This window comes from Stylophora pistillata, chromosome 6, assembly GCF_964205215.1.
Source record: "Stylophora pistillata chromosome 6, jaStyPist1.2, whole genome shotgun sequence".
NCBI lineage: Eukaryota > Metazoa > Cnidaria > Anthozoa > Scleractinia > Pocilloporidae > Stylophora > Stylophora pistillata.
Genome location: NC_142524.1, coordinates 4,542,457 through 4,567,477, shown reverse-complemented (window position 1 = coordinate 4,567,477; position 25,021 = coordinate 4,542,457). Strand labels below are relative to the sequence as shown.

Sequence of the window (25,021 nt, the reverse complement as noted above, 5' to 3'; positions counted from 1 at the left end):
AGGCACCTTTTGACAATGACTACATCAATGGATGGGACTAATGAAGGTGGGGTAGGGAACCCTCTCAAAAATGACTAGCAAGCACTCAGGAGTGAAAGATGATTGCCACAAGACTGCTCTTAATCACTGAGATCCACCACAATATAGCTGTGATGGATGTTCCACATGAGCCTACACTGACCAAAAGAGACCACTATAATTCTGAAAATTAACCCATTCATTTCCAAGATCTCATAATTGATTCTCCCGACTGTCTGCCATACAATTCTTGTAATGATAGTTTGGAGAAAATGGTGTTGAATCAAGTAATAACCCCCCTATATGATATTGTTTTTTTATTCTTATAATCACTTGTCTACTTGATACTGTTTTGACATTGTAATGAGAAATTCTGTCTTAGTCACTCACAGGAGTAAAGGATTAACTGCATTAAAATGTATAAATTTACCCTTCAGAATCCTTGTAGAAAATTTCATCAGAATTCTATTAAATCTAAAATTCCTTTGTAGGAAAAGTTTCTTCTTTATCTCTTCTTAGAGTCATTTTAAAGGCTAGTTATGCTAGGTTTTACTAACTGTAAACAAACTGGACAAGTTCTTTTGTCTGCAAGATTTCTCTCAGGTGAATTCAATGAATGAAGACCATGCACATGGCCACACTTGAGGTACATGTAGGGCTGTTCATTGGTCATCCTGCTCAAGAGATGAAAATGAATTATTTGAGGCCTCTTCAGCTTATCATTATTTGACCAACTTGATACCGTAGGTAGGTGGAGTGTGTATACTTTGTATTCCAGTGAAATTATTATTAATTTATCAGTTTTTAATGGTAAGAGCTTTCAACCAGCAAAATGCTTTTTAAAGTAATTCAGACACCTTTGAATTTGAGTAGTGATTTCTATTAAAACCTCATTTTCAAAGGCCTCCAATATTTATTTTTACAGAATTTAACTGATGTTTTGCAACAGTCATAAGTGACTGCAAATGGCGGGATTGACTGAAAAACATCTGTTGCGTTAATTATAAACTTGACTTTCTGTCACATAAAGAGTGCGCTCACAGTCTGATAATGATGATGATGATAATAATGATGATGATGAGGACAGTGAAGACGACATTGATGATAATGAAAGTAATGATGATGAAAATGAATTAAACTCTAAAATTGATTTCAGTAAAGAGTTGCTTCTCTGTCCCAGATTCAGGTTCCACCGATATTTCTTGCTTGTTCACTCTGAAGACCAAATGCACAAATTAAGGTGACATGATATTACCCAGACCTTGTTTCATCTTCTCAGCTGTTCACAAGTGCTCTCCACTATTTGTATCGCCTTCACACTTGTGCAAGGAAATGAGTATGTAGCTATCAAGATACCATAGGGAGAAATTGCACACTATGGTTCCAGATCTGTTATGATGTGACATTGCATATACACTGAAGTAACAGAACAGAAAAACATTTATCAATAACATGAGTACTCGGGTAAATCAGTGGAAAACAAATCACACCAAAAAAAAAAAACATTTGGGGGGTATTGTTATATTGTATTAATTTTATGAACATGATTTCAAGTTGACTATCTGAAAATTTGCAAACAATAATGGTATAATGGCCTGCAAATGGTAGAGTTAGTGTAAAATTGTAATTTTATTGAAATCCCAAACACAGTCTGGGAAGCTTAGAGCTCACCAAGCTGGTTATAAAAGTATGCCACAAATATCTTCCGCTATGTCTATGCCTGTGTAAAACCCCAAATATGGTGAGTCTGTGGGTTATGAAGATGTGAACTATTGTGGATTGCAGTTAAGCAATAGAAGGGCCAGGTCAAGCATATTAATAAGAAGTTCACATTATTTGATAAACAGAGATCTGAATTTTTAAATACTTTTTTTATGAACTCCCATGAGTGTAGAAGATAGATTTGATCCTCAGAATAGAAATACAATATCTCACTGACAAGTGATGAGAACAATAAAGAAAAAAATTAATTAGTGGGTTATTAGTTGATCCAATATCAAATTCTCCAAACTAACATCATAAGAATTGTATGGCAGACAGTAAGGAGAATTGCTTGTGCAATCTTGGGAGTTAAAAGACCTTTGTTGACATCTTTTCTTATGAAGTTTTTGTTATGAATACCAAGATTTTAATAGAGTAACTATTGTGGACACAGGGAATGGGTAAAAAAAAAAAAAAAACCGTGGCCAATACAAAGTGTATGTTGACAAATTTTCTTCCCTCTCAACTCAGCAGAGAAAATTTACATTACCTACAAAAATTCTTTCTGTAGATAATTTATTTAATCTCTTGATCACCATTTGCAGTTTGCAGAATAAATCCCTTTTGGCAAGCAGCAGAGTTTGTGGGAAAATGAAAGAAGGATTGAGGATCCTAGAAAACCCTTTATTTCTGTTCAAAGAATTTAAGACATTGCTCTACAGTCAATGTAATTATGTTTTGAGGATTCTGTAAAAATATAAATACAGCTGTACCCCTCCCTGCTGGTGTTTATGACTCCCATCATCCCTTTGGAACTGTAATCTAAAATTCCAGTTTGGCTGATTACAATTATTTACAAAACATTCCCTATGAAAGTGGACCACCTGGACATAAATTGCCTTATAATCCCTCACTTATCTCTAGCCCTTAAGTGGGAAGCTTTGCAGATTAATGATAAACAAAAAAGTTTCTCCTACTTCCCGCCCTAGAATCTCTCATCTTACACTCTTCTCATGTCTATTCCACACCCCTCCCACACCCCTCCAACACCCCTCCCATTTCTCTCCCAACCATTTTAGCTCCCTATTTCCCTGAGATCCCATACATTTCACTATTCCACTAAATCTTATAATTTGAATCTGAGAAATTTCCTGTAAGCAACCTAATTTTCTTCAAATTAGACAAACAGAACCTACCTTGTTCTTCAGCTGTTATGGTAAAGATAACAAGAAACTGGGTATAGTACTTCTGCAAAAATCAAGAAGACCCACATCAAAACAATATCAAGCTGACAAGTGATGGGAATAAAGAAAAATATTACTTAATTAAGGGAATTATTAGTTGATCCAATACCAAATTCTCAGAACTAAGATCATAAGAATTGTTCGACAGACAGCAAGGGGAATTCCTCATGAGATCTTGGGATTGAAAGGGTTAGGTTCACCATCAAATGTTGATATTTATTATCAAGAGGCAACTTAAAACAAATGTCGACAAACCTTTCACTTCCAAAGATAAACAGAATTAAAATCCTATTGCAATAACACTTTACACCTCGATACCGGTATGCAAATTCTCTCTACTGTTCTCTTCACATTTCTTAAAGTGCTGACAAGGAGAATTTGTTTACCAATCAAGAGGTTCTTTCTTGGTGATCATTATCTTTATTCTCCTAACATTAATGTTTGATTCAGGGCTAATATTGTGAGGAGAAATTAGATGCTAATTTCTATTAGAAGTCAAAGGGTTAAAGACTCATACAGAGAAGCAGTGAGAACTATGAAAATTATCAACTAGTTTGTAGGGGATATTGCTTTGATACAATACAAATTTCTCAGGATTGACTAAGAAAAAAACAAATTGTCATCCACAAGGAGAATAATAGCTCTATGGTAATAGGAGAATAAAGCATTTTAAGTATACAGGCCAAATATAGCAACTTTTACCTGATTCAGATCTTTGAGGTTCCCATATAAGTAGATTAAATCTCCCTGTTTGGTCAAGAAAATCACACCATCAAGAATGGTGCCAACAAACAGATGTTCTGTGGATGTATATCAGCTATAAATGGGAAATGAAACAATGTTCAGTATTCACGGATGGTGCTCTGGTTTAAATCTGATCTTTAGAGAGGGACTTCTATGGATCAACACAACTGTGCCACCAAGACTTGGAGTTAAACTATGTTCAGGAGCATTTTTCAACACCAATCCAGACTAGACACCATTAACTTGTGCTACAAAACAGTATTTCATGTATCACTATTGGATGAGAACCTGTGAAAAACCCGTGAACAACGTGTGAAATATCATCTGACACAGAAACACCCTGTGAAAAAAACCTGTGAAATTTGCAAGGGCTAAATTTTGGTGAAAAATCACAACATTTAGAACCTGTGAAAAAAACCTGTGAATTTTAAGAACTGTGAAAAAACATGTGAGCAAAATATGAAGAAATTCCGCTTTTAAAACCTGTGAAATAACCTCTGAAGAAATTTCACTGAAAACATGCTTAAAAAACCTGTGAAAAAACATGTGAGTTGCCAAATTGTAGATTTGGCTATCCAGAACAATTTAAGAAATTGCAGGATTTGGTTAAATCTTGCAATTCTTTGATTAACCAGGCCAATCGTCTCATTTGTGCGGACATTGCCAAGTGATACACATTGAAATCCGCAGGCTCAATTGGTGGGCCCAATCTTGAAATTATTTGTTTTTCTTTGATACGTTGTTTTTTGACAAATTGAAATTGGTTTTCATGTGTCTGTCTTGTGAATTTCATCATATATAACATTGTCAAAGAAGCTGGGGATCCACTTGCCTTGTGGATTTGCAGACTATTTTGACAATTGTCAATAACAGGACACATTGAAAACTGACAATTTTGTTTTTTATGACAACAAATTGAACAACAACAAACATATGAAACATATGAGTGAACTGCGGTACCAGTGAAACATATGAGTGAACTGAGGTAACTGCGGTGAACCGCAGTTCACTCATATGTTTCATATGTTTGTTGTTGTTCGATTTATCATCTACGGGTTTATATCGAATTAATTTGATGGCCTGCTCCCAGTTGGCTTGTTAGCTCAATTGGTAGAGCGCTGCACTAGTATCGCAGAGGTCAGTGGTTCGAATCCCGTACAGGCCTGAAACTTTTTTCAGGTCTGATTTCCACTATTGCTCAAATAGTGCTTTACTGCGAAGGATCGTTCTTATATACATGACAACAAATTGTCAAATTGTCTGCTCTTGCTCATTTATATGTCACATAAATTATAAGTTTACTTGTCAGCTGTCTGCTTACAGACAATCAAAATTAGGCAATGCATGAGCGTGCAATAATTTCTGTGGTTATCATTAAATCTTACTTTGCTCATAAAGGGATTTAATGGGGTGTATACGGTAAAATTAAATGAAAATCCAAAGAACTTTTACATCCTGTAAACCACAAGTTTTTCCATGATTTTTTCCCTATGATTATATAAAAATATCAAAATAAGACAAAAAATACATATGATGCACGATCCTCGCAGTAGATAGCGCTATTTAAGCAACAGCGAAAATCAGACCTTAAAAAAATCAGGCCTGTATGGGATTCGAACCACTGACCTCTGCGATACTAGTGCAGCGCTCAACCAATTGAGCTAACAAGCCAACTGGGTGCAGGCCATTAAGTTGATTCGTAATAAACCCGTGAAAGTGATAAATGAGATACAATGAAATATATGAAGTTCATATATTTTGTACTGCGGTATTAGATACATAAGATGCACGATCCTCGCAGTAGATGCAATAGTGAAAATCAGACCTGAAAAAAATCAGGCCTCTACGGGATTCGAACCACTGACCTCTGCGATACTAGTGCAGCGCTCAACCAATTGAGCTGACATTAGCCAACTGGGAGCAGGCCGTTAAGTTGATTCGTAATAAACCCGTGAAAGTGATAAATGAGATACAATGAAATATATGAAGTTCATATATTTTGTACTGCGGTATTAGATACATATGATGCACGATCCTCGCAGTGGATAGCCCTATTTAAGCAATAGCGAAAATCAGACCTGAAAAAAATCAGGCCTGGACGGGATTCGAACCACTGACCTCTGCGATACTAGTGCAGCGCTCTACCAATTGAGCTAACAAGCCAACTGGGAGCAGGCCGTTAAGTTGATTCGTAATAAAAATCAGGCCATACAGGCCTGATTTTTTTCAGGTCTGATTTTCGCTATTGCTTAAATAGCACTATCTACTGCGAGGATCGTGCATCATATGTATCTAATACCACAGTACAAAATGCTCGAAACGTCAGCTTTTGTAATCGTTACGGTGGCCAATTTCTCATTTCAACTTTGCTAATATATCCAAATTTTTTTGTCACCCCCACCGACGCAGCCCCAAACAGTTTTTTTAGAAACTATCAGCCTTTATTCATTAATATATATACTGGCTTTATCATTATGTCTCCAGGTAGCTTATAAAAGAACTATTTGTTATAAGTGGTGTGTTTCAATAGAGCTACAGAAGGAGTACATACAGAGGTAGCTTTTAGAGCAATTGCAAATGTAACTGATAGTATTTTCTGTAAACTAAGCCAATTTCATGTACATCCATCATGATATTTAGTAAAATGTGTCCAACTTGGCCTTTTTTTATGTCAGTACTATTAAATTTTAACATTAAATGATGCTTGATGTTTGGTCAAATTATTGGAAATTAACAAGTCATGAAGATTTACTTCAAAGGATTCAATATGATGCCAATATTGTGCATGTGGTGGCACTGCAGTGGCTTGAGTGCACTCTCTCGATGAGAGCTAGTGAAGTAGATGAAAGACAAGGAAAGTTTGACTGGTATAGAAAGAATTTAAAAGGAAGAACAAGATGTTACAATTAGGTAAGATTAATGTGATGATAGAAAGACAATTAGTTGAGTACATGTATATCTTCCAAAATATGAGTAACCAATCCTTAATCCATAATTTAAGGTCTGCTAGTCTAGCTATATATAGATGATACAGATGGAATGTATATCATCAAACTCATCATGTGTGGATCGATCAGTAAATATAAGGTAAGGGTGATTATTTTGTAACCTGTAGCAGTTAAAAAAATAATCATGTGCATACAATGTATACAAGAATCGGGGAGTCAGGTCATCTGACACAGTGAATATGGTGACTGTGGTACTAACAGCTGGAAACAAACTTATAATCAATGATATTTTTGTAGTTTATTTTAAAATATACGTCCATGTGGTACTTATCTTGCTAATGTGACAGCAGAACATTTTGTTGTTGGCATTACAAAATATTTCAAACCTCATCAACTTTAACTAATATAAGTTACTTTTTGCACTGTGCAAAAAGTATCTTTTTCAGATGTCTTTAAAACTAATTAATAAGTCTTTGGGATGGTGAAAAAGCTCCTAATTTGTCTTAAACATCTTAATCTAATTTTCTCACAAACTTTTAAAGATTCTGCACATCTCACAAGCTATCCTTGTGAAATTAAAAGGCTGGGAAATGTGTGTGCTGTTAGTATCTCCTGTGGTCTCATAAAAAGCCATAGAAAACTTTCCTAAGGGTTTGTATCAGGGCTTTTATCTGGAGTATATCTGGTAGCACTGCAGGTTACTTCATTATGTTTACCGTGATATGTCATAGTCTTGCCAGTTTTTGAAAGAAAGGTTTAAGGTGAAACGAGAAAGCGTCTTCACTGGAGCACCTACAAAATTACAGTTTTCTATTTTTTGACAGCATGCCTTCTGCTATCCCACAATGTTTAACAAAACAATTCGTGAAAACGTGTAACGCAACGAGTTACGCGTGACAGAACAGTCTGCTTGCAAAACATGCAGTTCCTTAAATGCAAATCAGAAATAGCTAAAGCACTGCTGACACAACAGTTTGGTTATGGTGCCTATTAATACTCTCCGCTCTGACGAAGGGCTAACGCTCGAAACTTCAGCTTTTAAACTCTTTATGTGGCCACTTTACATTATCAACTTGCTTGATAAAACCAAATTACCAATTAATACTCTGTTTCGTAGCATCTAAAACAAAGTTGTGGGGGGTTCAATTGAGAGAAGGTGATTTAGCTCTGAAGCGAGGTCTTGAAAGTTGTTTCATTCGCGTTGCCAGAACTGTGTATCGTTGGAAAAATATTGTAAACAGCGAACTTCACAAAACAATATGAAACAAATACCTGAGACGAACTCACTCCAGGCCTCCCCTGATTGCATCTGTTAACCTCTTCTTTCTTGGCCTTACGTACCCTTCCCTTAGTTCATCTGAAGCACTTAACGCTTAATCTAAGTCAATATTTTAGGTTTAAAAAATCGAGTATCCGGATGGGATAGCAGAATAAACATCAGTCTACTACAAGAGGAAAACTCAAGGTTATGTAGTTATCGACAGGCATTCTCATCATATTAGTTACCAGTCTCTTTCAGAATTTCATGGGTTCGCAGCTTCTCGTAGCCGAAAAGGAGCCGAAAGCAGCCGAAAGCAGGTCGGAAAAATAAGTGCTATTTGAAGATTTTATGATCATAATGGTGCATCATTTAAAAGGCTTCAAAAAGAATTTTTGTTTGTTTATTATCAAAGTCATATTTCAAAGTATCACATCACCTACTGTGGCGTCGGAAATTTATCAGGGGAATTCATTAGCGGAGTTTCCCTTTCAGGGGTGCATGTATCCGATCAATGACCATCACGCCACAAGAACAATAGATTATGGATGTTTCTTTAGTCGGTGCGTAACTTGCGTCGCTTTCCTAACACTGAGATCAAGTTTAAGATGAATTCGAGCAGTAATCGCAGATTTCGTGTATATATATTTAATTCACAGTAGTCAGCCTCTTTGTGCACCGGCAAGACTTCTGACATTTTAGCTTGAATTTCAAGATAGGTAAATAGCAGTTTTCCATCTACTTAACAAGACTAACCGCCATATCGATGAAGGTCTGCGATAAATGTTTGTTACCCAAACAGCATCTTTCTTAACATAAAAAGAAACATGATCGGTACATCTTGCTGTTTTCTGATCGATGTTCCTTCGTGGTGTGAGATAAATTTTGTGTTCGAATCCAAAGTCACAACGGAAAAAGGGAGAAGAAATATTTTAAAAATATATCATGACAATCACTCATTACGGAAAGAATAAATTTTTTAAATTTTTCACGTGGTTACTGAAATATCTTTCAAACTTTCAGAAAGAATGGGTAAAACTAAGAAAAGCACATTACGAGATTTTCCCAAAGTCTTAAACTCCCAAGAATTTGTTGTATTGGTTATGCGTCATCGCTTCCAATTTCTTGGATTACGACGTACTGTGCAACACGAGAGTTTCACTTGAGATCGGGAATTGTGTAATAACACATAATTTTTGAAATAGTTTAGAATCGAAGGGAAATTTCCCTTGCATTGCAAGCTCAAACGCATCTGACCTATGACCATCACGCCATATTTGTTTCCAAAAACAATAGTTTGACTGCTTCGATGCATAAGTTAATTTGAGTTGCGTTTCTAACACTGATGGCCGTTTAAGAATTAATTTCAAGTTCTAATCATTGGATTTGTGCATGATTCATAACGGTAATCAGCCTCATCGTGCGCTGTCAAGACTTTTGAAAATTTACTGAACTTGAATTTCAAGGTAGGTTGATAACATTTTTGCAATATACTTACCCAGCAAGACTAACTAACACATCGATGATAGAGGTTTGCTGTACAAACGGCATCTTTCATGACATGACAAGAAATATCGCTGCATCCTGTCGTTTTCCGACAACCTTTGTTAGTCGCTACCACCTGAGATATGTTACGTGCTTTTAAAAACAGTCACAACAGAAATGAGAACACCATATCGATGGAGGTCTGTGATAAATTAAAATCTTCAATCATTGCGGAAGCTTTTCGCGTAGTTATCGAAATATCTATCGAAGTCTAAGTTAAACTCGAGTGAAGGGGTCCCAAGAATGGGTGAGACTGACTCAGACCCTGAGACTGCGAAATGCACATTACGGGATTTTTCCAAAGTCTTCAGCTTCCAATAATTTGTTGTTTGTTACTGCGTCATCACTTTCGATTTCTTGAATTCCGGTCGACGTAGGGTGCAACACGAGAGTTTTAATAATAGCCTGGAATAAATCTAAAAAGAGGATGAGGGAGAATACAGGGTTATAAGCTAAGAGAAGAAAGTGTAAGGTGTATGTCTTCAATCTGATGTCAACTCAGACGACTTTCATTTCTGAATGTTGGCGGTTTAAAGTTAATTTATGTAAATTTGCGTGTTGCGAGGAGTTTTTTTATTTTCATTAATGTGCAATTGAATCATTAAGCGTGAACAAGGAGATCATTGTTTAAAAACTCTATGATTTTGTAGGAAACTTTACTTCTGTCGTTTCTTTTATCTATTTTTACTTTTTTTGTCCTTTTTTTCACTGTCACCGCACACAAAGCAGTTTAAAACAGTCAAATAGAAAGCAGTTCGATTTTCGTCTTGGGTCACTGGTCAACGATAGTGATTTTGTTTAAAAAGGCTTAGTGAAAAGTCGCGCTTCATCACGCTCCGCTCGTGCACCACCTCATCCGCACCAAAATTGAATGATGACCTTCTCCTGTTGTAGCTGGGTTACTGTGTCATAAGTAGGATACATCACTCTCTTGATATTAAAGTGACACCCATAAAGTAAATTTTGAAAGGATGAACCCAACGTTTTTATATTCACCAACTATTACATCAATCAATTAGAAGCTTCAATAATCCCCCATCCGTCTGTGCCCGGGGGAGGGAAATTCGAAGCTTCCATGGATGGAGACTATGAATCGGTAGTGTCAATTTTTTCTTCTTTTTTTTTTCTTTTCTTTTGTTTTTTCTTTTTTTCTAAATGGTGGTCAATGAGTAGTAAGTCGTGGTTACTGATCTGACTTTTACAAAAAGTGTGACCATCAGAACCAGCACTTGAGTGAGGCATTTCTGGGGGGGGATCCAGGGGTGGTTTGGGTGGTTCGGTCGAACCCCCTAATTTTCCCTCAGGAAGCTGGAAATCATGTTTCCAAAGACCTAATTTTGAAAATCTCAGACCCCTCAGGAGGGGGACAATTCTCCGAACCCCCCTCCGAACCCCCCTTGACTAAATCCTGGATCCGCTCCGGCATTTAAACACAGTTTTGGCCCAGGGGGGGCTGGAATTTGAACGAACCAACTCTTAAAAGTTCAAATGTCAGGAGGTTTCCTGATGGGAGGGGGATGTTCAAACTTCCAATTGATCGACACTTCTTTGTGGTTATCAGCATGTACTTGCATATTCATGAGTCTGCTAGGTTCTGTACCGAACTTGTGGGGTACACTCTACTCTCAAACGTCAAATCCTAGTTTTTATCGTTTTCATGTCGCAACGTCCTACCCTCTCTCAATTTTTAATAAGTGCGAATGAGTAAGTGTCATGTCACGCAACTTCCGTTTAGTTTGATCGCTCATGGTTCGTGCTTTTCAGTTGTTAGCGTTTTTGTAATGAGGTGTGTTAAGTGTATTTGACATGTTACAATGAATAAATCACCCCTCAAAATATCTCTGTTCAGGTTGTTAAAGAAATTGTATCCAACTGCTGCGATCTCAAAAGTCAGAGCCAAACATGTCACTGCAGCCCTTTAGTGACAAGCAGCTGAATTATTTCAAGTTTGCCTCCATCGTGTTGAATGAGTTCGCGAACGCTTTGCGTCAAACGTTCAAGTCCATGTGGGACAACACTTTTGGGCATCGGCCCGGATATCAATTGTGGGATGACTCCACAGCAGTAAGGAACTTGTTTCTCGCCGAAGAGGGTGGCAAGTCCAAAGTTCCTACACACCTCTCCTATGAAGAATGGGACTGTACAGCCCTTTTTCAGACCACCATATATGCGAAGTCCTTCGCTATGCTGGACAGCACAGGCCTTAAGAGGACCCTTGGTGAGTTGTACTTGAGGCACCTTAAAATACCTCATGGAAAGTTTCATGTATCTGTGGTGAGTCCAAGTGCAAACCAAGCCGAGACGTTTACACTCGCGATTGATCAGCTTCGACTGTTAAGAAATTCACTTTGTCACGCAGAAAAGTCGGAGATTGATAAACCAACATTTGACCGATACATGCAGCTGGCTAAAGAAGCATTCAAAGCTCTTGGTATCAAAACTGACCCAATTGATGTCATCGGTAGTTTGACAGAGTCCGACTTTCCCACAACAGCAGTTCGCAATCTGGAGCACGGTATCAATGAAGAGCTTCGAGAGCGAATCAAATTTCTCGAAAGCGAGGGTTCAAGTATTGACGAATTAAAGGCGTTGACAAATGTAATAAAGGAAAAAGTTGAAGGTGGAGTAAGTAAGGAAGACCTTGCTTTATTGGAGAAGAAGATGGATGAATTGAAAGAACAAAATAATACAACCCAGAAAGGTACAATCTTAATACACTTCTGTAGCTACGTTACATTTTTTTAAAGGGTTTGTTGAAGAATCGACTTGATTTCTATCTTCACAGCTAAAATAGGGCAGAATGCGTAGTCATCATTTATTATTCATAACTAATAAAGCAGAAAATTTTAACGCGACCTCGCTTTGAAGGGCCCTAAATTCGAGAAGAATGGACCAAAATTGACCCACTAGGCTTCGTGAAATTCACTTTACTGAGTTTTAAAAGTGCATGCTAACTTCTAAATTAGTACACAGAATTTTGAAGATCAAAGATATGTCTACGATTTTTATCTCAAATGAAGGAAATTACATGAAGTAAAAGAATTATTCTTTTGCGCTTGAAAGTTGCGGAAACCAACCTTTTGTTGACCCGAGAGTATTGCATACATTTTAATTGTTTGAAACAGATTGCTGAGAGATAAAAATGGTATGCGAGGCTCACTTTTTTGCGTCAGAGGCAGACGGCTCAGTTCCTGAGCAACTTTCAAAAAGCCCCACGACATTTGATGAATCATGTTGACAATTTAAGGTTTAATTGCGTTTTTCCCACATTATCATTTGATTTAAACTTTTTTAATATCATAACAGATTACTTACCATGATTGTCACTGTTCTTTGCCATTTGAAAGATTCAAAGGCATTGCTTCCGCCATCATGTCTTCCTCCGATGGTTCCACACTTCACTGGCCGCCAAAGAGAATGTGAAGACATCGTCGGTCACGTGGCTTCCACATCCACCCGAATCGTGTCGATATGGGGCTCGCCTGGTTTCGGAAAAACTTCTGTGGCAACTGCTGTGGGACATAAACTCCAGGATAAAGAATTGTCCGTCTACTTCATCTCCTTACGAGGGCTAAACTCAACCTCTGATTTGATATCAAAGCTGTTTAACTTTTTCAGGAGAGCTTCTACAGAAGATGAAATACCCCAGCGGCTACCAATGGACGAAGAGCTTTTTCAAGTTCTGGCCAAGATTCCAGACAAGTTTGCGGTGATTCTTGACAATGCTGACGAATTACTCGAAAGCGGAGCGCCAAACGTGAAAGAAGATTTCATACAATTTCTTAGAGACATTCTCAGTCGATCCAAGAAGGCAACTTTTGTTATTACCACAAGGGAGTCGCTTGAATTTATGAATGTGCACTTTAAAGACCACCAAGCAGTGAGAATAGGGCCATTATATGAGTCCTTCTCTCAAGTGTTGGTGACTGAGTTACTTCCAAATGCTATTTCCGCATCTGATTGTGGAAAAATTGCAAAAATCTGCGAGCATGTGCCTCTGGCCATTAAGCTGTTGTGCTCCACCATTTCTGAAGATAGCACTCAAGCAAGTCACTTTCTTGAGGAGTGGAAGGAATCTGTAGAAAGAAACATTGTCGATCTGTTAGACAATCCAGACTATCCTAGTAATCTGAGATTAAAATTTCTATTTGAATCATCCTTTCTAAGACTTTCAGTACAAGACAAAGAGGCTGTGGTTTCTTTGAGCATTCTATCTGAAGATTTTAACATCTCGGTTGCCGCAGCCGTTATGGGAGTTAAAACAAAGCTCGAGGCAAAAAAAATCTTACAAAGGCTTCAAAGGAAATCACTTCTTGACTCTGGTTCCAAACCTGATTCATTTTCGATGCATAAACTGCTTCAGTCCTTTGTTAGAGAAAGAGGAGAAGACGAAATGAAAGAAACAGTGCTGAATTCAAAAGTGCGCTTTTCTGCATTTTACGTTTCTCTTTTTGAGAAGTTGAACGCACAGTTTTTGACAGGACATTCAAAGGCAGCATTTGTTGAATTCTATGAAGAGAAGCAAAATATTATTCAGAGTCTAACCGAAAGTTGTTCGGATCCTAAGACATGTGACGCTGTTTTTGGTGTTTTAATAGAAGCAGAGATATTTCTAGATTCCCTGTTCTGGTGCGAGGGAAACGTCGTCGACGAGCTTTATGAATCAGCAATCAATCAAGCGAAAAAGCTTAGAAAAAGCGTTTTTTACAACCAGCTTCTGGTTTCCCTGGCGTTTGGTGAGGTGTGTTGGGGCACAAAAGGAAAAACGATGAAGCTGCTTTCCGACGCCGAGGAGCAAATGTCATGTTCATCCTTCTCAGTGGGACATAGAGGAAAACTCTTGTGTTATAGAGGAATCTGTCAAGTGGCTTCTGGGAAAACAGAGGATGGAGTTCGAAACTTAGAAAATGCTCTTTCGTTAATGTCTAGCAACGCGGACCAGAGAGTTCTTAGAGTAACGGCAATACAAGTTCTTACGATTTATCACCGCTTTAAAAACCACTTTTCAATTGCTCCACAGTTTTATAACAAGGCGTTGGAAGAATGTAGAGCAGTGGGAGACAGAAGTCTTCTTATCATTCCACCAATGGAAAAAAAAGAATTCAACTTTGTCGATGGAGAAATTCAAGAACGAAAGCCAGTTAGTCTTATTACTCAACCACTCAGACTAGAAATTATCTGTATTGTAAGTAATGCAACCAAGCATTTATTCGATGACTGTACCAAGCGATTAATAAGGAATACTGTTATTCAAATGGCAGAAGAAATACATAAACCGCTCTGTCTAACGTCATTTGGGAAGGCACACGCAAGCACGGCTCACAGTTACGATACCCTCGGATCAACACAACACAATTTGGGCGACCTTGCTTCAGCACTTAAGTCGAGACAACATGCTCTTAGTATCAGAGTTGAACTGTTTGGAGAAGAACACGCAGACACAGCCAGGAGTTACGAGTTACTCGGAGTCACACAGCACGAGCAGGGCGACTTTCCTTCAGCGCTTCAGTCCAAACAGCATGCACTCGACATCCGTATTAAACTGTTTGGAGAAGAACACGCAAACACAGCCAGGAGTTACGAGTTACTCGGAGTAACGCAGTACGAGATGGGTGACTTTCATTCTGCACACCATTCTGAAAAACATGCACTCGACGTCCGTCGTAAACTGTTTGGAGAAGAACACGCAGACACAGCCAGGAGTTACGAGTCACTCGGAGTAACACAGCACACGCAGGGCGAGTTTGCTTCAGCCCTTCAGTCCAAACAGCATGCACTCTACATCCGTATCAAATTGTTTGGAGAAGAACACGCAGACACAGCCAGGAGTTACGAGTCACTCGGAGTCACACAGCATGACCAGGGCGACTTTCCTTCAGCGCTTCAGTCCAAACAGCATGCACTCCACATCCGTATTAAACTGTTTGGAGAAGAACACGCAAACACAGCCAGGAGTTAGGAGTTACTCGGAGTAACGCAGTACAAGATGGGTGACTTTCATTCTGCACACCATTCTGAAGAACATGCACTCGACGTCCGTCGTAAACTGTTTGGAGAAGAACACGCAGACACAGCCAGGAGTTACGAGTTACTCGGAGTAATACAGCACGAGCAGCGCGAGTTTGCTTCAGCGCTTCAGTCCACACAGCTTGCACTCGACATCCGTATTAAACTGTTTGGAGAAGAACACGCAGACACAGCCAGGAGTTACCAGTCACTCGGAGTCACACAGCACGAGCAGGGCGACTTTCCTTCAGCGCTTCAGTCCCAACAGCATGCACTCTACATCCGTATTAAATTGTTTGGAGAAGAACACGCAGACACAGCCAGGAGTTACGAGTCACTCGGAGTCACACAGCATGACCAGGGGGACTTTCCTTTAGCGCTTCTGTCCAAACAGCATGCACTCGACATCCGTATTAAACTGTTTGGAGAAGAACACGCAGACACAGCCAGGAGTTACGAGTCACTCGGAGTAACACAGCACAAGCAAGGCGAGTTTGCTTCAGCCCTTCAGTCCAAACAGCATGCACTCGACATCCGTATTAAACTGTATGGAGAAGAACACGCAGACACAGCCAGGAGTTACGAGTTGCTCGGAGTAACGCAGTACGAGATGGGTGACTTTCATTCTGCACACCATTCTGAAGAACATGCACTCGACGTCCGTCGTAAACTGTTTGGAGAAGAACACGCAGACACAGCCAGGAGTTACGAGTCACTCGGAGTAATACAGCACGAGCAGGGTGAGTTTGCTTCAGCGCTTCAGTCCAAACAGCATGCACTCGACATCCGTATTAAAGTGTTTGGAGAAGAACACGCAGACACAGCCAGGAGTTACGAGTTACTCGGAGAAACACAGCACAAGATGGGTGACTTTCATTCTGCACACCATTCTGAAGAACATGCACTCGACGTCCGTCGTAAACTGTTTGGAGAACAACACGCAGACACAGCCAGGAGTTACGAGTCACTTGGAGTCACACAGCACGAGCGGGGGGAGTTTGCTTCAGCGCTTCAGTCCAAACAGCATGCACTCGACATCCGTATTAAACTTTTTGGTGAAGAACACGCAGACACAGCCAGGAGTTACGAGTCACTCGGAGTCACACAGCACGAGCAGGGCGAGTTTCTTTCAGCGCTTCAGTCCAAACACCAAGCACTCAACATCCGTATTAAACTGTTTGGAGAAGAACACGCAGACACAGCCAGGAGTTACGAGTCACTCGGAGTCACACAGCATGACCAGGGCGACTTTCCTTCAGCGGTTCAGTCCCAACAGCATGCACTCGACATCCGTATTAAACTGTTTGGAGAAGAACACGTACACACAGCCAGGAGCTACGAGTTACTCGGAAGAACACAGTACAAGATGGGTGACTTTCATTCTGCACACCATTCTGAAGAACATGCACTCGACGTCCGTCGTAAACTGTTTGGAGAAGAACACGCAGACACAGCCAGGAGTTACGAGTTACTCGGAGTAATACAGCACGAGCAGGGCGAGTTTCTTTCAGCGCTTCAGTCCAAACACCAAGCACTCAACATCCGTATTAAACTGTTTGGAGAAGAACACGCAGACACAGCCAGGAGTTACGAGTCACTCGGAGTCACACAGCATGACCAGGGCGACTTTCCTTCAGCGGTTCAGTCCCAACAGCATGCACTCGACATCCGTATTAAACTGTTTGGAGAAGAACACGTACACACAGCCAGGAGCTACGAGTTACTCGGAAGAACACAGTACAAGATGGGTGACTTTCATTCTGCACACCATTCTGAAGAACATGCACTCGACGTCCGTCGTAAACTGTTTGGAGAAGAACACGCAGACACAGCCAGGAGTTACGAGTTACTCGGAGTAATACAGCACGAGCAGGGCGAGTTTCTTTCAGCGCTTCAGTCCAAACACCAAGCACTGAACATCCGTATTAAACTGTTTGGAGAAGAACACGCAGACACAGCCAGGAGTTACGAGTTACTTGGAGTAACACAGTACAAGATTGGTGACTTCCATTCTGCACACCATTCTGCAGAACATGCACTCGACATCCGTATTAAACTGTTTGGAGAAGAACACGCAGACACAGCCAGGAGTTACGAGTCACTCGGAGTCACACAGCACGACCAAGGCGACCTTCCTTCAGCGGTTCAGTCCCAACAGCATGCACTCGACATCCGTATTAAAATGTTTGGACAAGAACACGAAGACACAGCCAGGAGCTACGAGTTACTCGGAAGAACACAGTACAAGATGGGTGACTTTCATTCTGCACACCATTCTGCAGAACATGCACTCGACATCCGTATTAAACTGTTTGGAGAAGAACACGCAGACACAGCCAGGAGTTACGAGTCACTTGGAGTCACACAGCACGACCAGGGCGAATTTCTTTCAGCGATTCAGTCCAAACAGCATGCACTCAACATCCGTATTAAACTGTTTGGAGAAGAACACGCAGAGACAGCCAGGAGTTACGAGTTACTCGGAGTCACACAGCACGCCCAGGGTGACTTTCCTTCAGCGCTTCAGTCCCAACAGCATGCACTCGACATCCGTATTAAACTGTTTGGAGAAGAACACGAACACACAGGCAGGAGTTACGAGTTACTTGGAGTAACACAGTACAAGATGGGTGACTTTCATTCTGCACACCATTCTGAAGAACATGCACTCGACGTCCGTCGTAAACTGTTTGGAGAAGAACACGCAGACACAGCCAGGAGTTACGAGTCACTTGGAGTCACACAGCACGACCAGGGCGAATTTCTTTCAGCGATTCAGTCCAAACAGCATGCACTCAACATCCGTATTAAACTGTTTGGAGAAGAACACGCAGAGACAGCCAGGAGTTACGAGTTACTCGGAGTCACACAGCACGCCCAGGGTGACTTTCCTTCAGCGCTTCAGTCCAAACAGCATGCACTCGACATCCGTATTAAACTGTTTGGAGAAGAACACGAACACACAGGCAGGAGTTACGAGTTACTTGGAGTAACACAGTACAAGATGGGTGACTTTCATTCTGCACACCATTCTGAAGAACATGCACTCGACGTCCGTCGTAAACTGTTTGGAGAAGAACACGCAGACACAGCCAGGAGTTACGAGTCACTCGGAGTAATACAGCACGAGCAGGGTGAGTTTGCTTCAGCACTTCAGTCCAAACAGCATGCACTCGACATCCGTATTAAACTGTTTGGAGAAGAACACGCAGACACAGCCAGGAGTTACGAGTTACTCGGAGTAACACAGCACAAGCGGGGGGAGTTTGCTTCAGCGCTTCAGTCCAAACAGCATGCACTCGACATCCGTATTAAACTGTTTGGAGAAGAACACGCAGACACAGCCAGGAGTTACGAGTCACTTGGAGTCACACAGCACGACCAGGGCGAGTTTCTTTCAGCGCTTCAGTCCAAACAGCATGCACTCGACATCCGTATTAAACTGTTTGGAGAAGAACACGCAGACACAGCCAGGAGTTATGAGTCAGTCGGAGTAACACAGCACGACCTAGGTGACTTTGCTTCAGCGCTTCAGTCCAAACAGCATGCACTCGACATTCGTATTAAACTCTTTGGAAAGGAACACGCAGACACAGCTAGGAGTTACCAATCACTCGGAGTAACACAGCACAGTTTGGGCGACTTTGCTTCAGCGCTTAAGTCACAACAGCATGCACTTTACATTTGTATTAAACTGTTTTTTAAACTGCTTGGGAACTTTTCTTCAGCGGTTCAGTCAACAAAGCATGCACTTGACGTTCGTGCCACTCAGAGTAACACATTATCAGTTGGAAGACTTTGCTTCACCCTCGCACTCAACGTTAGACGCATTTTTCTTATTTTTCTTTGTTTTTGTTTCATTGTTATGATCATATATATAATTATCCAAAGTCAAATACATATAAACTACTAAAAGAAGGGTTAACGTTACTTAAAACACTAAAATTGCTTAACAATTAACAAAAAATAATACTTATATTACGAAACTATGACTACTTACAAATTTATATTTTTTCTCATCCGTCACAATAGTATTCTACCTCGTTATCGTGCTGTAAGATCACATGAGATAGCAAGCGCTTGCGCCAACTCAGTGCAAGCTTACGCCTTCGACAGTGCAACTGCGCTTTTAGAGCTGAGGGAAAAGACGCCGCATCTTCTGCTGTAAATGGCTGACAATCCATCTTTAACCCCTCCTAAAGAGGTCAGGGGTAAGGAAAAATCCTCTAAGGAGGACCTTAGCACTGATGAAGGGCGTGAATTAGCTGGAAAACTAGCCTCACAAAAAGGAGGGAAAAGGCCTTCAACTGCTCAAGCACCCATGAACTTGGCAAACGAAGGAAGTTCTGGTGTTACCCTAAGCGCGGCAGCTCTTGGTTCCGTTATTGCCGAAGCCCTTAAGGGTTCATTTGAAGTAGTAGTAGTAGTAGTAGTAGTAGTAGTAGTAGTAGTAGTAGCAATTTATTTATCCCCATTTCACAATTGAGTATAACTCGTTTTAACGTGAACGTGCTAGGTTAAAATAATATATATAACAAGCTAGACAATGATGATAATAATAGTAATAAAAAGGAACTATAAAATCATATGGGAAAGATGATGCATATATAGGAAATAAATAGGAATCCATAAGACTGAGAGGGAACAAGCTAGGGATAAAATAAACTATGTACAAAAGTTGCATTCACACTCCACACTGGTGGTCAAGTTGACCTCGTCCAGCATTTATTTAAAAATATTAAGAGAAGGAGCTCTTCTTGCATAGTCAGGTAGATTATTCCATAATCTTGTAGTGACGTATTGATATGACCTATGCATGAATCTGCTAGAATAAGTAGGCCGATCAAGCTTACAGAAGCCTCTGAGGTCATATTTATTATTACGAAATAAAAACATCTCCCTAATATTATTCGGCCCCATCTTATATAAGCATTTATAAAAAAGGCAGAGAGCATGAGAATATCTGCGATGCTCCAGGGTCTTCAGTCCCACATGGTCAAGTAAGGTACTATATGAGTTTGATTTAGCCATCTTTAAAAGAGTTCTAATGGCGTACTGATTAGTGAGCTCCAGTTTGTTAGATAGGCCAGATGATAACCCAACTAAGACTGGAGCACAGTACTCTAAGTGTGGCAATATAAATGCCTTGTAAATATTGACCATCACTTCTGAAGGTATGAATTTACGAACTCTCCTTAGAGCACTAACTTTGGCATTAACCTTATTACACACGGATTTAATGTGGGCTTTAAAAGATAAGGAGCTGTCAATAGTTAGACCTAATAACTTCATATCGTGTACCACATTCAAGGGAGGCCTAGTACGGTCAGCAAACAATTCATAACATGGCAGATTATCATCCAAAGGCAATACTTTAGTTTTAGATTTGATTATATTTAAGTAATTAGCTTGAACCATGACTGCAGCACATTGAACTTTCTCTGAGATCTTAACTCTAATGCATATTGAGTAGAGTGTGACAGATACAGTGTCGTATCATCAGCTTAAAGCCTTAGTTTAGCATCTTTGACAAAATAAGTGAGATCATTAATGAATAGGTTGAATAGTAGAGGTCCCAATATTGATCCTTGAGGAACACCATGTTGGATTATTTTCCAATCTGAGTAGTTATTACCAATCTTAACTCGTTGCAACCTTTCATGCAGATAAGAACGAATAAGGTTCACTGCGCTTTCGGTAAAGCCATAAGCTTTCATCTTGGAAATAAGTAGGCTGTGAGAGATTGAGTCAAAGGCCTTTGATAAGTCCACTGCAATGGCAATATAGTTTTGTAACCGTTTCTGTATGACAAATACAATTACTGAACCTAATCGCACAACTAACTGCTCTATGTCACTGATTGATCTCATCCTTACTAGTAACCCGGAACGTTTTGCTTTAAGTGGAACAATGAAAGTAGGCCTCAATGACCATGACTTGATCTACACTATTCGTAAGCAGAAAATTGCTCGACCTCCACCAAAAGTCATTAATACCGGAGTATGAAGGGATTCGATAAAGATTGTTATGTAGCGGATCTTGGCAAGATCCCCGGGGATTCAGCCTACATATATGATGAAACTGATGATATTTATGAGCACTGGCATCGTCTGTTTATTACCGTTGTTGATCAGCACTTGCCTTCCAAAAAGAAATACATCAGAGGCGATCAACTGCCCTGGATTACTCCCGAAATCTCTTCTACAATCTCCAGGCGTAATATACTTTTCAGGAAATTTAAGAGAAATGCAACTGATGACAACTGGAATCAATATAAGAAGCAGAGAAACCTTGTTACTACCTTAAAACGTAATTCTATGAGGTCTTATTTTATCCAGGCTTCTGCTGAATGTACCCACCCTGGTGAATTTTGGAAAAAATTCAAGCCTTTGTTACCTTCCAAAAGTACTCAACAACAACAAATATAACTCTTGGAGGAAGGTCGCTTGATTACAGACAACGTGGAAATAGCTAATATCTTCAACAAACATTTTATAGAGGGTGCTGCTGCTCATATTCCTATCTTATCCGAACATGCTCCTGTTAATCACCTTAGTGTCAATGAAATTAGTCACAGATGTAATCAACTGCAATTTTCCTTCCACCAAGTTGAAGCGGGCTACGTAAAGAAACTGATAGATTCTCTGAATCCTAAAAAGGCCACTGGTCCGGATAAAATAACCAAGGGTTATTACTGTTTCCTCTGAGGCATTGAAAGTACTACTTACCAACCTTATAAGTCACTGCATAACCATCCACGCTTGGCAAAGTTTGTGGAAACGCAGCAATGCGAGTTCCCTTTACAAGAAGGATAGTCCTACCGATAAGGCGAACTATCGTCTAGTGTCTGTGTTAACATGCTTCTCTAAAATCTTTGAAAGAGTTTTGCATGACCAAATGTATGAAATGGCAAAGTTGATACTAAGTGATAGTCTATCAGGCTTTTTGAAGGGTCACTCATGTGCGACTGTTCTCATTAAAATGACTGATGATTTCAGAGCTTCTCTGGATAACAAAGTTTCAGCTGTAGAATATAATGATAGAAGAAAATCACTTGGCTGGTTTATAGTTAAAGACCTGTAACAGACTAGGACAATGAATCTTGAGTTGTTATGGCCATTTACATCGATACAAATAGACTCCATATCTGATGGTTCCAGTTTTGATCTCCTGTATGCAGACACACTGTTCTTGATGTATACCAGCAGGCCACCACCTCCCTTTTTCCGATCCCGCCTCAGCATCCTATATTGTGGGTGTTGCAGGAGAGAGTTATTATATGTAGAGTCTAGCTTGGTTTCCGAGATGGCAAGGATGTGAAATAGGCCTTCATTTAGTAATAATTTAACTTCACTAATCTTGTTCCAGATGCTATTAATGTTTACGTGGGCGATAGACATGTTGTACTTATAATGAGACAGAATGTTCGTCTTGTAATTGGCTATTTCATCCACTTGAGGTTCGTCCATAGAGTCCAGGAAGGAATCAATAGAGGTATTAATCGTAGAGTTCAATGTTGTATTTGAGAATGGAAGAACTGATGATAAGCAGAGTGGAAAGATCCAGCTAAAGTCATCCATCTGTTGGAATTCTCTGTACTGCTTTGGAGTAACATCACCACACTTCATGTGGCACCATGAGTCACAGTAGTCACAGCTCAACGGTCGATGGTTTCGAGCAACAGTTTTGAAGCAAACAGCGCACTTTTCGGGTCCTGGATTAACACTGATATCACCACTAACAATCAGACGAATTAGGTGAAAACTGCAGTTCGAATTTGAGTGGTAGTTGACTCTTGAAGCAAAGTATCCTTTACCACGAGGGAAGGATCCAAGATGGCGGACATGCTTCCAAAGGCAGGCATACTTATTCAGTGATGGAATTCCTCCTGTGTCGCCTACAGATTTTGACCGGGTGTGTTTTGGACCATTCCAAAAGCCTTTCAGCGTATTTTCACTCACATACGATAACGTAAGCGCTAGAAAAATCAAAAATAGTCGGGAGCAAGGGCAAGCTCGACTTCGCGCCATGCTGACCGCTGACCGCAGGCCTAAGGGATTCAATGAACGCGGGTTTCAATTACTTGAACATTCTGATTGCATCACGTTCAGGCGGCAATGATGACGAAGACTCGGTCGATGATTGTGATTCGAGTGTGTCTAAGGACGATGTTGAATCACTGGTCGGGGAAGAGCCACCCGCCAAGAAAAAGAGACTAAACGAACAAGGAAAGAACAGAAATCCTCTCATTACTAAGCTGACAAAAACAATACAGCTCACCGAACATGTCGGTCCCGCTATCGACGGGGAACTTGCATCACTTGTGGATAAGATTATGAGGGAGAAAGGTAACGAAGACAAAATAATGGAGTTAAAGAAACAACACGAAACTCCCGAAAATTGCGCCACCCTGTCGGAGACAAAGGTCAATCAGGGTGTCTGGAACAATTTAGATGAGTAAGTTCGGTCAACTGACTTAAAATTCCAAAAGGTTCAGAAAAGCCTGATTAATGGAATAATAGTAGTCGTATCAGAGGTAAACAAGTTGATGGGCAACTCAGAAACTCAGAAAGATACTGTTAGTGCCCTAATGGATGGGCTGCTAATGTTGGCAAATGCTAACCAGGAGTTAAACTATCGACGGAGAGAGTTGATGAGACCACAACTCAATACAAATTATAGACACCTTTGCAGCCCATCAAATCCAGTGACGGCTGAATTGTTTGGAGATGATTTCCCAAAGGCTGTTAAAGACATCTCAGACACAAACAGGCTGAGTTCAAAGCTCACCAAGGACGGCAGCTCTCATCACTCAAAAAGTAGCCAGCAACATCATGGCTGGCGCGGAAAGAAATATGGTCGCCCTCACAATTCCAACAATAAGCAGTTCAAGAATTTAAACTTCCAGAAGACCCCTCCACTTCAGAAGGAAGCAGGAGGGGAAGAAGAAGAACGACTAAGCTCAAACCCTATACAGGTTAGTCTAAAAACAAATGAATTTGCGGGTAGGCTGAGGCATTTTCTTTCAACATGGATGACTATCACAGCAGACTAAGATATATTGGATAAAGTAGAGCACTGCCACCTAGAGATTGCAAATTCAACTCAACTAAGGCTAAGGCCTGAAATCCAGTTTGACTCTAAAGAGGAAGGAATAATTACCTCAGAAATTGCTCACCTGCTTGAATTAGGTGTCACTGAGCCTGCTGTACACACTCCAGATGAATACATTTCCATTATATTTGTCAGAAAAAAGAAAAGTGGTCAATACCGCATGATTTTAAATTTGAAGGGGCTTAACAAGTACATAGAGAAACACCATTTCAAAATCGATACTCTGTGGTCTGCTGTGCGACTCATGACTCCAAACTGTTTCATGGCATCGATCGATTTAAAAGATGCCTACTACTTAGTTCCCATTGCTAAGGAACATTGCAAGTATCTGAGATTTTACTGGAAGGGTTTTCTCTACCAATACACATGTATGCCAAATGGGTCTTCATCTGCACCAAGGTGTTTTACTAAGTTGATGAAACCAGTGTACTCTACCTTAAGAC

General features: G+C 40.2%; 1 protein-coding gene, 1 long non-coding RNA gene and 1 pseudogene across 2 annotated transcripts; 2 read left to right on the top strand and 1 right to left on the bottom strand.

Moving 5' to 3' along the window:
• Positions 1-196: 196 nt before the first annotated feature.
• LOC148727854 (uncharacterized) lies at positions 197-8,506 on the bottom strand. Its single transcript, XR_016002363.1, has 4 exons — positions 7,928-8,506; positions 3,666-3,780; positions 2,916-2,967; positions 197-1,434 (listed from the first exon to the last, which is right to left on the bottom strand). It is a non-coding gene; the product is annotated as an uncharacterized LOC148727854 (long non-coding RNA).
• Positions 8,507-9,178: 672 nt separating this feature from the next.
• LOC148727853 (uncharacterized) lies at positions 9,179-21,295 on the top strand. The gene is given in 3 exon segments (XM_088762784.1): positions 9,179-9,379; positions 11,308-12,159; positions 12,806-21,295. Coding segments are annotated over 2 exon segments (7,371 nt in total). The 5' UTR covers positions 9,179-9,379; positions 11,308-11,360; the 3' UTR covers positions 19,378-21,295.
• LOC148727852 (uncharacterized) lies at positions 19,633-24,424 on the top strand (annotated as a pseudogene).
• Positions 24,425-25,021: the final 597 nt, after the last annotated feature.